The sequence below is a fragment of the Dendropsophus ebraccatus genome, chromosome 8 (genome assembly GCF_027789765.1).
Source record: "Dendropsophus ebraccatus isolate aDenEbr1 chromosome 8, aDenEbr1.pat, whole genome shotgun sequence".
In the NCBI taxonomy this organism is placed as follows: Eukaryota; Metazoa; Chordata; class Amphibia; order Anura; family Hylidae; genus Dendropsophus; species Dendropsophus ebraccatus.
This window is the reverse complement of record NC_091461.1, coordinates 883,380-896,090: the sequence shown is the minus strand read 5'-3', so window position 1 is coordinate 896,090 and position 12,711 is coordinate 883,380. Positions and strand designations below refer to the sequence as shown.

The following is a 12,711-nucleotide window of genomic DNA, read 5'->3' as shown; positions in this document are numbered from 1 at the left end:
TCATCCAGCCCTCATCCAATGCTCATTCAACAATGCTCATCCAGCCCTCATCCAATACTCATCCAACACTCATCCAGCCCTCATCCAATGCTCATTCAACAATGCTCATCCAGCCCTCATCCGACAACATTCATCCAACAATGCTCATCCAGCACTCATCCAACACTCATCCAACAACATTCATCCAACAATGGTCATCCAGCCCTCATCCAATGCTCATCCAACACTCATCCAGTCCTCATCCAACAATGGTCATCCAGCCCCCATCCAACACTCATCCAACACTCATTCAACACTCATTCAACACTCATTCAACACTCATCCAACACTCATCCAACACTCATCCAGCCCTCATCCGACAACATTCATCCAACAATGCTCATCCAGCACTCATCCAACACTCATCCAACACTCATCCAACAACATTCATCCAACAACATTCATCCAACAATGGTCATCCAGCCCTCATCCAATGCTCATCCAACACTCATCCAGTCCTCATCCAACAATGGTCATCCAGCCCCCATCCAATGCTCATCCAACACTCATCCAATGCTCATCCAACGCTCATCCGACAACATTCATCCAACAATGGTCATCCAGCCCTCATCCAATGCTCATCCAACACTCATCCAGTCCTCATCCAACAATGGTCATCCAGCCCTCATCCAATGCTCATCCAACACTCATCCAGCCCTCATCTAACACTGATCCAACAATGTTCATCCAACAATGCTCATTCAGCCCTCATCCAACAATGCTCATCCAGCCCTCATTCAATGCTCATCCAACACTCATCCGGCCCTCATCCAACGCTCATCCGACAACATTCATCCAACAATGGTCATCCAGCCCTCATCCAATGCTCATCCAACACTCATCCAGTCCTCATCCAACAATGGTCATCCAGCCCTCATCCAATGCTCATCCAACACTCATCCAGCCCTCATCTAACACTGATCCAACAATGTTCATCCAACAATGCTCATTCAGCCCTCATCCAACAATGCTCATTCAGCCCTCATTCAATGCTCATCCAACACTCATCCGGCCCTCATCCAACAATGCTCATCCAGCCCTCATTCAATGCTCATCCAACACTCATCCGGCCCTCATCCAACAATGCTCATCCAGCCCTCATCCAACACTCATCCAGCCCTCATTCAATGCTCATCCAACACTCATCCGGCCCTCATCCAACAATGCTCATCCAGCCCTCATCCAACACTCATTCAACACTCATTCAACACTCATTCAACACTCATCCAACACTCATCCAACACTCATCCAACACTCATCCAACACTCATCCAACACTCATCCAACACTCATTCAACACTCATTCAACACTCATTCAACACTCATCCAACACTCATCCAACACTCATCCAACACTCATCCAGCCCTCATCCAATGCTCATCCAACACTCATCCAGCCCTCATCCAACGCTCATACAGTCCTCATCCAACGCTCATACAGTCCTCATCCAACACTCATCCAACACTCATCCAGCCCTCATCCAACACTCATCCAGTCCTCATCCAACGCTCATACAGTCCTCATCCAACGCTCATACAGTCCTCATCCAACGCTCATACAGTCCTCATCCAACGCTCATACAGTCCTCATCCAACGCTCATACAGTCCTCATCCAACCCTCATCCGACAGCTAGTAACAGCTTGTAACAGCTCAACCAACACTCATCCAACACTCATCCAGCCCTCATCCGACAGCTAGTAGCATCTTGTAACAGCTCATCCAACACTTATCCAGCCTACTAAATGCACAATAGAAAACCAGAGATTAACGCACACTTACCGGATGCTGTGAGGGGCGGCTGATCCTCCATTGTGGAGTCCTGGTACCGATCCTTGTGTCCTTCTACATACTCCCACTCCTCCATGGAGAAATAGACGGCCACATCCTGACACCTTATAGGAACCTGACACACACAATGGTCACATAGTCATCCCCCCCAGCCTGCTGCCTCCTGGATTACTCTATCATCTCCCAGCATTCCCAGCAGGGTCACCTCTCCAGTCATCCCCCCCCAGCCTGCTGCCTCCTGGATTACTCTATCATCTCCCAGCATTCCCAGCAGGGTCACCTCTCCAGTCATCCCCCCCCCTCCTGTATTACTGTATCATCTCCCAGCATTCCCAGCAGGGTCACCTCTCCAGTCATCCCCCCCCACCCCTCCTGTATTACTGTATCATCTCCCAGCATTCCCAGCAGGGTCACCTCTCCAGTCATCCCCCCACCCCTCCTTTATTACTGTATAATGTCCCAGCAGTGTCACCTCTCCAGTCAACCCCACCCCTCCTGTATTACTGTATAATGTCCCAGCATTCCCAGCAGTGTCACCTCTCCAGTCATCCCCCCTCCTGTATTACTGTATAATGTCCCAGCATTCCCAGCAGTGTCACCTCTCCAGTCATCCCCCCACCCCTCCTGTATTACTGTATAATGTCCCAGCATTCCCAGCAGTGTCACCTCTCTAGTCACCCCCCCACCCCTCCTGTATTACTGTATAATGTTCCAGCATTCCCAGCAGTGTCACCTCTCCAGTCTCCCCCCACCCCTCCTGTCTTACTGTATAATGTCCCAGCATTCCCAGCAGTGTCACCTCTCCAGTCATCCCCCCCCCTCCTGTATTACTGTATAATGTCCCAGCATTCCCAGCAGTGTCACCTCTCCAGTCATCCCCCCTCCTGTATTACTGTATAATGTCCCAGCAGGGTCACCTCTCCAGTCATCCCCCCCCTCCTGTATTACTGTATAATGTCCCAGCAGTGTCACCTCTCCAGTCATCCCCCCCCTCCTGTATTACTGTATAATGTCCCAGCATTCCCAGCAGTGTCACCTCTCCAGTCACCCCCCACCCCTCCTGTATTACTGTATAATATCCCAGCAGGGTCACCTCTCCAGTTAGCAGTTCCATTATCCTTCGTGTAAGGTGCAGCATCCTCTGGGCATTGTTTCTCTCCATCTTGTGGCTGCTCCATCTTCCTGACACACTGCGACGACTTCCAGCGGTTACACACTCGCCCGATGTCTTCCCTACTACAGTGCAGTCCTATGTAGGGAGAGACCCATGTGACTATATACATTAGAGAGGTGGCGGATGAGATGACGATTCCCAGAATCCCCCTCACCTCTCCTGTCAGCAGGCCGATCATCTCCAGGGTCAGCTGGAAGATCTCCTCCTCATGTTCATCCATTATCTGTGGTTGTCAGACTGCAATAGAGTATACACCGGTAGTCAGAGAAGCAACCGGAAGATTCTGGCCCCTGACCATGCCTCATTTATTAGACCGCTGCCCCCCTGCCTCATTTATTAGACCGCTTCCCCCCATGCCTCATTTATTAGACCGCTGCCCCCCATGTCTCATTTATTAGACCGCTGCCCCCCATGTCTCATTTATTAGACCGCTGCCCCCCATGCCTCATTTATTAGACCGCTGCCCCCCATGTCTCATTTATTAGACCGCTGCCCCCCATGTCTCATTTATTAGACCTCTGCCCCCCATGCCTCATTTATTAGACCGCTGCCCCCCCATGTCTCATTTATTAGACCGCTGCCCCCCATGCCTCATTTATTAGACCGCTGCCCCCCATGTCTCATTTATTAGACCGCTGCCCCCCATGTCTCATTTATTAGACCGCTGCCCCCCATGCCTCATTTATTAGACCTCTGCCCCCCATGCCTCATTTATTAGACCGCTGCCCCCCATGCCTCATTTATTAGACCTCTGCCCCCCATGCCTCATTTATTAGACCGCTGCCCCCCATGTCTCATTTATTAGACCGCTGCCCCCAATGTCTCATTTATTAGACCTCTGCCCCCCATGCCTCATTTATTAGACCTCTGCCCCCCATGCCTCATTTATTAGACCGCTGCCCCCCATGTCTCATTTATTAGACCGCTGCCCCCCATGTCTCATTTATTAGACCGCTGCCCCCCATGTCTCATTTATTAGACCGCTGCCCCCCATGTCTCATTTATTAGACCGCTGCCTATTAGACCTCTGCCCCCCAAGTCTCATTTATTAGACCGCTGCCCCCCATGTCTCATTTATTAGACCGCTGCCCCCCATGTCTCATTTATTAGACCGCTGCCCCCCATGCCTCATTTATTAGACCTCTGCCCCCCATGTCTCATTTATTAGACCTCTGCCCCCATGTCTCATTTATTAGACCTCTGCCCCCCATGCCTCATTTATTAGACCGCTGCCCCCCATGTCTCATTTATTAGACCGCTGCCCCCCATGCCTCATTTATTAGACCTCTGCCCCCCATGTCTCATTTATTAGACCGCTGCCCCCCATGTCTCATTTATTAGACCGCTGCCCCCCATGCCTCATTTATTAGACCTCTGCCCCCATGTCTCATTTATTAGACCTCTGCCCCCCATGCCTCATTTATTAGACCGCTGCCCCCCATGTCTCATTTATTAGACCGCTGCCCCCCATGCCTCATTTATTAGACCTCTGCCCCCATGCCTCATTTATTAGACCGCTGCCCCCCATGTCTCATTTATTAGACCTCTGCCCCCCATGCCTCATTTATTAGACCGCTGCCCCCCATGCCTCATTTATTAGACCTCTGCCCCCATGCCTCATTTATTAGACCGCTGCCCCCCATGTCTCATTTATTAGACCGCTGCCCCCATGCCTCATTTATTAGACTGCTGCCCCCCATGCCTCATTTATTAGACCGCTGCCCCCCATGCCTCATTTATTAGACCTCTGCCCCCCATGTCTCATTTATTAGACCGCTGCCCCCCATGTCTCATTTATTAGACCGCTGCCCCCCATGTCTCATTTATTAGACTGCTGCCCCCCATGCCTCATTTATTAGACCTCTGCCCCCCATGTCTCATTTATTAGACCGCTGTCCCCCATGTCTCATTTATTAGACCGCTGCCCCCATGTCTCATTTATTAGACTGCTGCCCCCCATGTCTCATTTATTAGACTGCTGCCCCCCATGTCTCATTAGACTGCTTCCCCCCCATGTCTCATTTATTAGACTGCTGCCCCCCATGTCTCATTAGACCGCTGTCCCCCATGTCTCATTTATTAGACCGCTGCCCCCCATGTCTCATTTATTAGACTGCTGCCCCCCATGTCTCATTTATTAGACTGCTGCCCCCCATGTCTCATTAGACTGCTGCCCCCCATGTCTCATTTATTAGACTGCTGCCCCCCATGTCTCATTAGACCGCTGTCCCCCATGTCTTATTTATTAGACCGCTGCCCCCTATGTCTCATTTATTAGACTGCTGCCCCCCATGTCTCATTTATTAGACCGCTGCCCCCCATGCCTCATTTATTAGACCGCTGCCCCCCATGTCTCATTTATTAGACCGCTGCCCCCCATGTCTCATTTATTAGACCGCTGCCCCCTATGTCTCATTTATTAGACCGCTGCCCCCCCCATGTCTCATTTATTAGACCGCTGCCCCCATGCCTCATTTATTAGACCGCTGCCCCCCATGTCTCATTTATTAGACCGCTGCCCCCCATGTCTCATTTATTAGACCTCTGCCCCCCATGCCTCATTTATTAGACCGCTGCCCCCCATGTCTCATTTATTAGACTGCTGCCCCCCATGCCTCATTTATTAGACCGCTGCCCCCATGTCTCATTTATTAGACTGCTGCCCCCCATGTCTCATTTATTAGACCGCTGCCCCCCATGTCTCATTTATTAGACTGCATTGTAAGGAGCAGCGGAAGAGATCAACAATTCACCGAACTGCACCTCCTCCCCCAAGAAGAGCCAGAAGCAGAAGTGTCACCCGGAGGTCAGAGGTCGGGGGACGTGGAGGCAGCTTCCCCCGGAGGTCAGAGGTCGGGGGACGTGGAGGCAGCTTCCCCCGGAGGTCAGAGGTCGGGGGACGTGGAGGCAGCTTCCCCCGGAGGTCAGAGGTGGGGATCGGAGGACGTGGCATCAGACTTTGTGGTGTTTATCGGTGTATTGTGTGGCAGAGGTTTGCTATGGCGGCGGTAACCATAGTGACCAGAGAGGCCGTCATTCCACACGCCCAATAGCCGAAGGTTAATATTATAATGATGATTTTTCATGATATTTTGATGTTTTTCACACAGAACGGCATCCCGGAGCTCTAACCACATAAAGGGGAACTCCAGCAGCAGTATATAGAAGATAATAAAGGGGAACTCCAGCAGCAGTATATAGAAGATAATAAAGGGGAACTCCAGCAGCAGTATATAGAAGATAATAACAATGTTAGACTTTCCTCCGGCCGTGACAACTCGCTCAGCCAATCCCTGAGCGATCAGCAATGATTGCCCCTCCCCCTCTGCTGATCATTATTACACAGGGCCTAATGACTGAATGTGATGGGGGGCTCCGATAACTAAAGGGGAACCCCCCCCGGACGCTGCAGGTGACCCCCCCGGAGGCTGCAGGTGACCCCCGAGACCCCCAGATAATGCAGGTGACCCCGAGACACCCCCCCCCCCCGGATGCTGCAGGTGACCCCCGAGACCCCCAGGATAGTGCAGGTGACCCCGAGACCCCCCAGACTATACAGGTAATCCAGAGACCCCACCGGACACTGCAGGTGACCCCGAGACCCCCAGACTATGCAGGTAACCCCGAGACCCCCAGACTGTGCAGGTAACCCCGAGACCCCCCAGACTATGCAGGTAACCCCGAGACCCCCAGACTGTGCAGGTAACCCCGAGACCCCCCAGACTGTGCAGGTAACCCCGAGACCCCCCAGACTATGCAGGTAACCCCGAGACCCCCCAGACTGTGCAGGTAACCCCGAGACCCCCCAGACTATGCAGGTAACCCCGAGACCCCCAGACTATGCAGGTAACCCCGAGACCCCCCAGACTGTGCAGGTAACCCCGAGACCCCCCAGACTGTGCAGGTAACCCCGAGACCCCCCAGACTATGCAGGTAACCCTGAGACCCCCAGACTGTGCAGGTAACCCCGAGACCCCCCAGACTGTGCAGGTAACCCCCCCCCCAGACTATGCACGTAACCCCCCCCCCCAGACTATGCAGGTGCCCTCCCCCCCCAGACTGTGCAGGTAACCCCGAGACCCCCCAGACTGTGCAGGTAACACACCCCCCCCCCCAGACGGTGCAGGTAACCCCGAGACCCCCCCAGACTGTGCAGGTAACCCCGAGACCCCCCAGACTGTGCAGGTAACACCCCCCCCCCAGACGGTGCAGGTAACCCCGAGACCCCCCCAGACTGTGCAGGTAACACCCCCCCCCCCAGACGGTGCAGGTAACCCTGAGACCCCCCAGACGGTGCAGGTAACCCTAAGACCCCCCAGACTATGCAGGTAACCCCCCCCCCCAGACTATGCAGGTAACCCCCCCCCCCAGACTATGCAGGTGCCCCCCCCCAGACTATGCAGGTGCCCTCCCCCCCCCCCAGGATAGTGCAGGTAACCCTGAGACCCCCCAGACTGTGCAGGTAACCCCGAGAACCCCCAGACTATGCAGGTAACCCCGAGACCCCCCAGACTATGCAGGTAACCGCAAGACCCCCCAGACTATGCAGGTAACCCCCCCCCCCCAGACTGTGCAGGTAACCCCGAGACCCCCAGACTGTGCAGGTAACCCCGAGACCCCCCAGACTGTGCAGGTAACCCCCCCCCCAGACTGTGCAGGTAACCCCGAGACCCCCAGATTAAGCAGGTAACCCTGAGACCCCCCAGGATAGTGCAGGTAATCCCGAGACCCCCCAGACTGTGCAGGTAACCCCGAGACCCCCAGACTGTGCAGGTAACCCCGAGACCCCCCAAACTATGCAGGTAACCCCGAGACCCCCCAAACTATGCAGGTAACCCCGAGACCCCCAGACGGTGCAGGTAACCCCGAGACCCCCCAAACTATGCAGGTAACCCCGAGACCCCCCAAACTATGCAGGTAACCCCGAGACCCCCCAAACCATGCAGGTAACCCCGAGACCCCCAGACTGTGCAGGTAACCCCGAGACCCCCCAGACTATGCAGGTGACCCCGAGACCCCCCAGACTATGCAGGTAACCCCGAGACCCCCAGACTATGCAGGTAACCCCGAGACCCCCCAGGATAGTGCAGGTAACCCCGAGACCCCCCAGACTGTGCAGGTAACCCCGAGACCCCCCAGACTGTGCAGGTAACCCCGAGACCCCCAGACTATGCAGGTAACCCCGAGACCCCCCAGACTGTGCAGGTAACCCCGAGACCCCCCAGACGGTGCAGGTAACCCCGAGACCCCCAGACGGTGCAGGTGACCCCGAGACCCCCCAGACTGTGCAGGTAACCCCGAGACCCCCCAGACTGTGCAGGTAACCCCGAGACCCCCCAGACTGTGCAGGTAACCCCGAGACCCCCCAGGATAGTGCAGGTAACCCCGAGACCCCCCAGACTGTGCAGGTAACCCCGAGACCCCCCAGACTATGCAGGTAACCCCGAGACCCCCAGACGGTGCAGGTAACCCCGAGACCCCCCAGACAGTGCAGGTAACCCCCCCCCCCCCCCCAGACTGTGCAGGTGACCCCGAGACCCCCCAGACTGTGCAGGTAACCCTAAGACCCCCCAGACTATGCAGGTAACCCCCCCCCCAGACTATGCAGGTAACCCCGAGACCCCCCAGACAGTGCAGGTAACCCCCCCCCCCCCCCCAGACTGTGCAGGTAACCCCGAGACCCCCCAGACTATGCAGGTAACCCCGAGACCCCCAGACAGTGCAGGTAACCCCCCCCCCCCCCCCAGACTGTGCAGGTAACCCCGAGACCCCCCAGACTATGCAGGTAACCCCGAGACCCCCAGACTGTGCAGGTAACCCCGAGACCCCCCAGACTATGCAGGTAACCCCGAGACCCCCCAGACTGTGCAGGTAACCCCGAGACCCCCCCAGACTATGCAGGTAACCCCGAGACCCCCCCAGACTATGCAGGTAACCCCCCCCCCCCCAGGATAGTGCAGGTAACCCCGAGACCCCCCAGGATAGTGCAGGTAACCCCGAGACCCCCCAGGATAGTGCAGGTAACCCCGAGACCCCCCAGGATAGTGCAGGTGACCCCGAGACATATAATGTGGGGGGGTTATTGCGGATCCTCAGCATCTCCCTGTGCACATCCCTCACTCCACCACATGGGGGCGCGCTGCACACCCAGCTCCCGCCTCTATATCATTACCTCAGCCCCTTAGGACATCGCTGTCCTGCAGAGTGTAATAAATAGGTGCCCCCTCCCCTTACCTTATATCCTGCAGAGTATCGCACCTCCACAACAACAACAAATCTCCCCTCAGAGTGAGGAGCAGGAAACACAAGGGATCCTGGGAGCTGGGACACTAAGGACATACTGTGAGCCACGAGAAAATGGCCGCCACCCCTCCTCCACCATCATGGCCGCCCAGACAATGAGTGAGGAGACGGCTGAGGACGTCACGTGACCGGTCACTAGGGTGGGCAGTGCTGAGAGCCGCCATGCTGGGGTGTAGTGGAGCTGTGTGTGTTATATACTGCAGGGGGGGTGTATGTAGTGGAGCTGTGTGTGTTATATACTGCAGAGCTGGGGGTGTATGTAGTGGAGCTGTGTGTGTTATATACTGCAGGGGGGGTGTATGTAGTGGAGCTGTGTGTGTTATATACTGCAGAGCTGGGGGGTGTATGTAGTGGAGCTGTGTGTGTTATATACTGCAGAGCTGGGGGGTGTATGTAGTGGAGCTGTGTGTGTTATATACTGCAGGGGGGGTGTATGTAGTGGAGCTGTGTGTGTTATATACTGCAGAGCTGGGGGTGTATGTAGTGGAGCTGTGTGTGTTATATACTGCAGGGGGTGTATGTAGTGGAGCTGTGTGTGTGTTATATACTGCAGGGGGGTGTATGTAGTGGAGCTGTGTGTGTTATATACTGCAGGGGGGTGTATGTAGTGGAGCTGTGTGTGTTATATACTGCAGGGGGGGTGTATGTAGTGGAGCTGTGTGTGTTATATACTGCAGGGGGGGTGTATGTAGTGGAGCTGTGTGTGTTATATACTGCAGGGGGGTGTATGTAGTGGAGCTGTGTGTGTTATATACTGCAGGGGGGGTGTATGTAGTGGAGCTGTGTGTGTTATATACTGCAGGGGGGGTGTATGTAGTGGAGCTGTGTGTGTTATATACTGCAGAGCTGGGGGTGTATGTAGTGGAGCTGTGTGTGTTATATACTGCAGGGGGGGTGTATGTAGTGGAGCTGTGTGTGTTATATACTGCAGGGGGGTGTATGTAGTGGAGCTGTGTGTGTTATATACTGCAGGGGGGGTGTATGTAGTGGAGCTGTGTGTGTTATATACTGCAGGGGGGTGTATGTAGTGGAGCTGTGTGTGTTATATACTGCAGGGGGGGGTATGTAGTGGAGCTGTGTGTGTTATATACTGCAGGGGGGGGGTGTATGTAGTGGAGCTGTGTGTGTTATATACTGCAGGGGGGGTGTATGTAGTGGAGCTGTGTGTTATATACTGCAGGGGGGGTGTATGTAGTGGATCTGTGTGTGTTATATACTGCAGGGGGGGTGTATGTAGTGGAGCTGTGTGTGTTATATACTGCAGGGGGGTGTATGTAGTGGAGCTGTGTGTGTTATATACTGCAGAGCTGGGGGTGTATGTAGTGGAGCTGTGTGTGTTATATACTGCAGGGGGGGTGTATGTAGTGGAGCTGTGTGTGTTATATACTGCAGAGCTGGGGGGGGTGTATGTAGTGGGGCTGTGTGTGATATACTGCAGGGGGGTGTATGTAGTGGAGCTGTGTGTGTTATATACTGCAGGGGGGTGTATGTAGTGGAGCTGTGTGTGTTATATACTGCAGGGGGGGTGTATGTAGTGGAGCTGTGTGTGTTATATACTGCAGGGGGGGTGTATGTAGTGGAGCTGTGTGTGTTATATACTGCAGGGGGGTGTATGTAGTGGAGCTGTGTGTGTTATATACTGCAGGGGGGTGGATGTAGTGGAGCTGTGTGTGTTATATACTGCAGGGGGGTGTATGTAGTGGAGCTGTGTGTGTTATATACTGCAGGGGGGTGTATGTAGTGGAGCTGTGTGTGTTATATACTGCAGGGGGGTGTATGTAGTGGAGCTGTGTGTGTTATATACTGCAGGGGGGTGTATGTAGTGGAGCTGTGTGTGTTATATACTGCAGAGCTGGGGGTGTATGTAGTGGAGCTGTGTGTGTTATATACTGCAGAGCTGGGGGTGTATGTAGTGGAGCTGTGTGTGTTATATACTGCAGGGGGGTGTATGTAGTGGAGCTGTGTGTGTTATATACTGCAGGGGGGTGTATGTAGTGGAGCTGTGTGTGTTATATACTGCAGGGGGGTGTATGTAGTGGAGCTGTGTGTGTTATATACTGCAGGGGGGTGTATGTAGTGGAGCTGTGTGTGTTATATACTGCAGGGGGGTGTATGTAGTGGAGCTGTGTGTGTTATATACTGCAGGGGGGTGTATGTAGTGGAGCTGTGTGTGTTATATACTGCAGGGGGGTGTATGTAGTGGAGCTGTGTGTGTTATATACTGCAGGGGGGTGTATGTAGTGGAGCTGTGTGTGATATATACTGCAGGGGGGGTGTATGTAGTGGAGCTGTGTGTGTTATATACTGCAGGGGGGGTGTATGTAGTGGAGCTGTGTGTGTTATATACTGCAGGGGGGGGTGTATGTAGTGGAGCTGTGTGTGTTATATACTGCAGGGGGGTGTATGTAGTGGAGCTGTGTGTGTTATATACTGCAGGGGGGGTGTATGTAGTGGAGCTGTGTGTGTTATATACTGCAGGGGGGGGGTGTATGTAGTGGAGCTGTGTGTGTTATATACTGCAGGGGGGTGTATGTAGTGGAGCTGTGTGTGTTATATACTGCAGGGGGGTGTATGTAGTGGAGCTGTGTGTGTTATATACTGCAGGGGGGGTGTATGTAGTGGAACTGTGTGTGTTATATACTGCAGGGGGGGGGTGTATGTAGTGGAGCTGTGTGTGTTATATACTGCAGGGGGGTGTATGTAGTGGAGCTGTGTGTGTTATATACTGCAGGGGGGGTGTATGTAGTGGAGCTGTGTGTGTTATATACTGCAGGGGGGGTGTATGTAGTGGAGCTGTGTGTGTTATATACTGCAGAGCAGGGGGGTGTATGTAGTGGAGCTGTGTGTGTGTTATATACTGCAGGGGGGTGTATGTAGTGGAGCTGTGTGTGTTATATACTGCAGGGGGGTGTATGTAGTGGAGCTGTGTGTGTTATATACTGCAGGGGGGTGTATGTAGTGGAGCTGTGTGTGTTATATACTGCAGGGGGGTGTATGTAGTGGAGCTGTGTGTGTTATATACTGCAGAGCTGGGGGTGTATGTAGTGGAGCTGTGTGTGTTATATACTGCAGGGGGGTGTATGTAGTGGAGCTGTGTGTGTTATATACTGCAGGGGGGGTGTATGTAGTGGAGCTGTGTGTGTTATATACTGCAGGGGGGGTGTATGTAGTGGAGCTGTGTGTGTTATATACTGCAGGGGGGTGTATGTAGTGGAGCTGTGTGTGTTATATACTGCAGGGGGGTGTATGTAGTGGAGCTGTGTGTGTTATATACTGCAGGGGGGTGTATGTAGTGGAGCTGTGTGTGTTATATACTGCAGGGGGGGTGTATGTAGTGGAGATGTGTGTGTTATATACTGCAGGGGGGTGTATGTAGTGGAGCTGTGTGTGTTATATACTGCAGGGGG

General features: G+C 53.8%; 2 protein-coding genes across 3 annotated transcripts in view; one reads left to right on the top strand and one right to left on the bottom strand.

Annotated features, from left to right (window-relative positions):
- The window catches only part of LOC138798939 (oocyte zinc finger protein XlCOF8.4-like), a 346,556-nt gene that overhangs the window by 213,559 nt on the left and 120,286 nt on the right, over positions 1–12,711 (top strand). The window lies entirely within an intron of this gene.
- The window catches only part of LOC138798934 (zinc finger protein 665-like), a 90,216-nt gene that overhangs the window by 17,984 nt on the left and 59,521 nt on the right, over positions 1–12,711 (bottom strand). Inside the window, exons 1-4 of one of the 2 annotated variants that reach the window (XM_069979557.1) lie at positions 9,236–9,364; positions 3,156–3,238; positions 2,921–3,076; positions 1,819–1,942 (exon numbers count right to left, since the gene is read on the bottom strand). The exons of the other annotated variant lie outside the window; for it this stretch is intronic. Coding sequence (XP_069835658.1) covers positions 1,819–1,942; positions 2,921–3,076; positions 3,156–3,221 — 346 coding nt within the window. The 5' untranslated portion in view covers positions 3,222–3,238; positions 9,236–9,364. Of the gene's footprint in view, positions 1–1,818; positions 1,943–2,920; positions 3,077–3,155; positions 3,239–9,235; positions 9,365–12,711 lie in introns of those variants that run through there. 2 annotated transcript variants of the gene reach the window in all.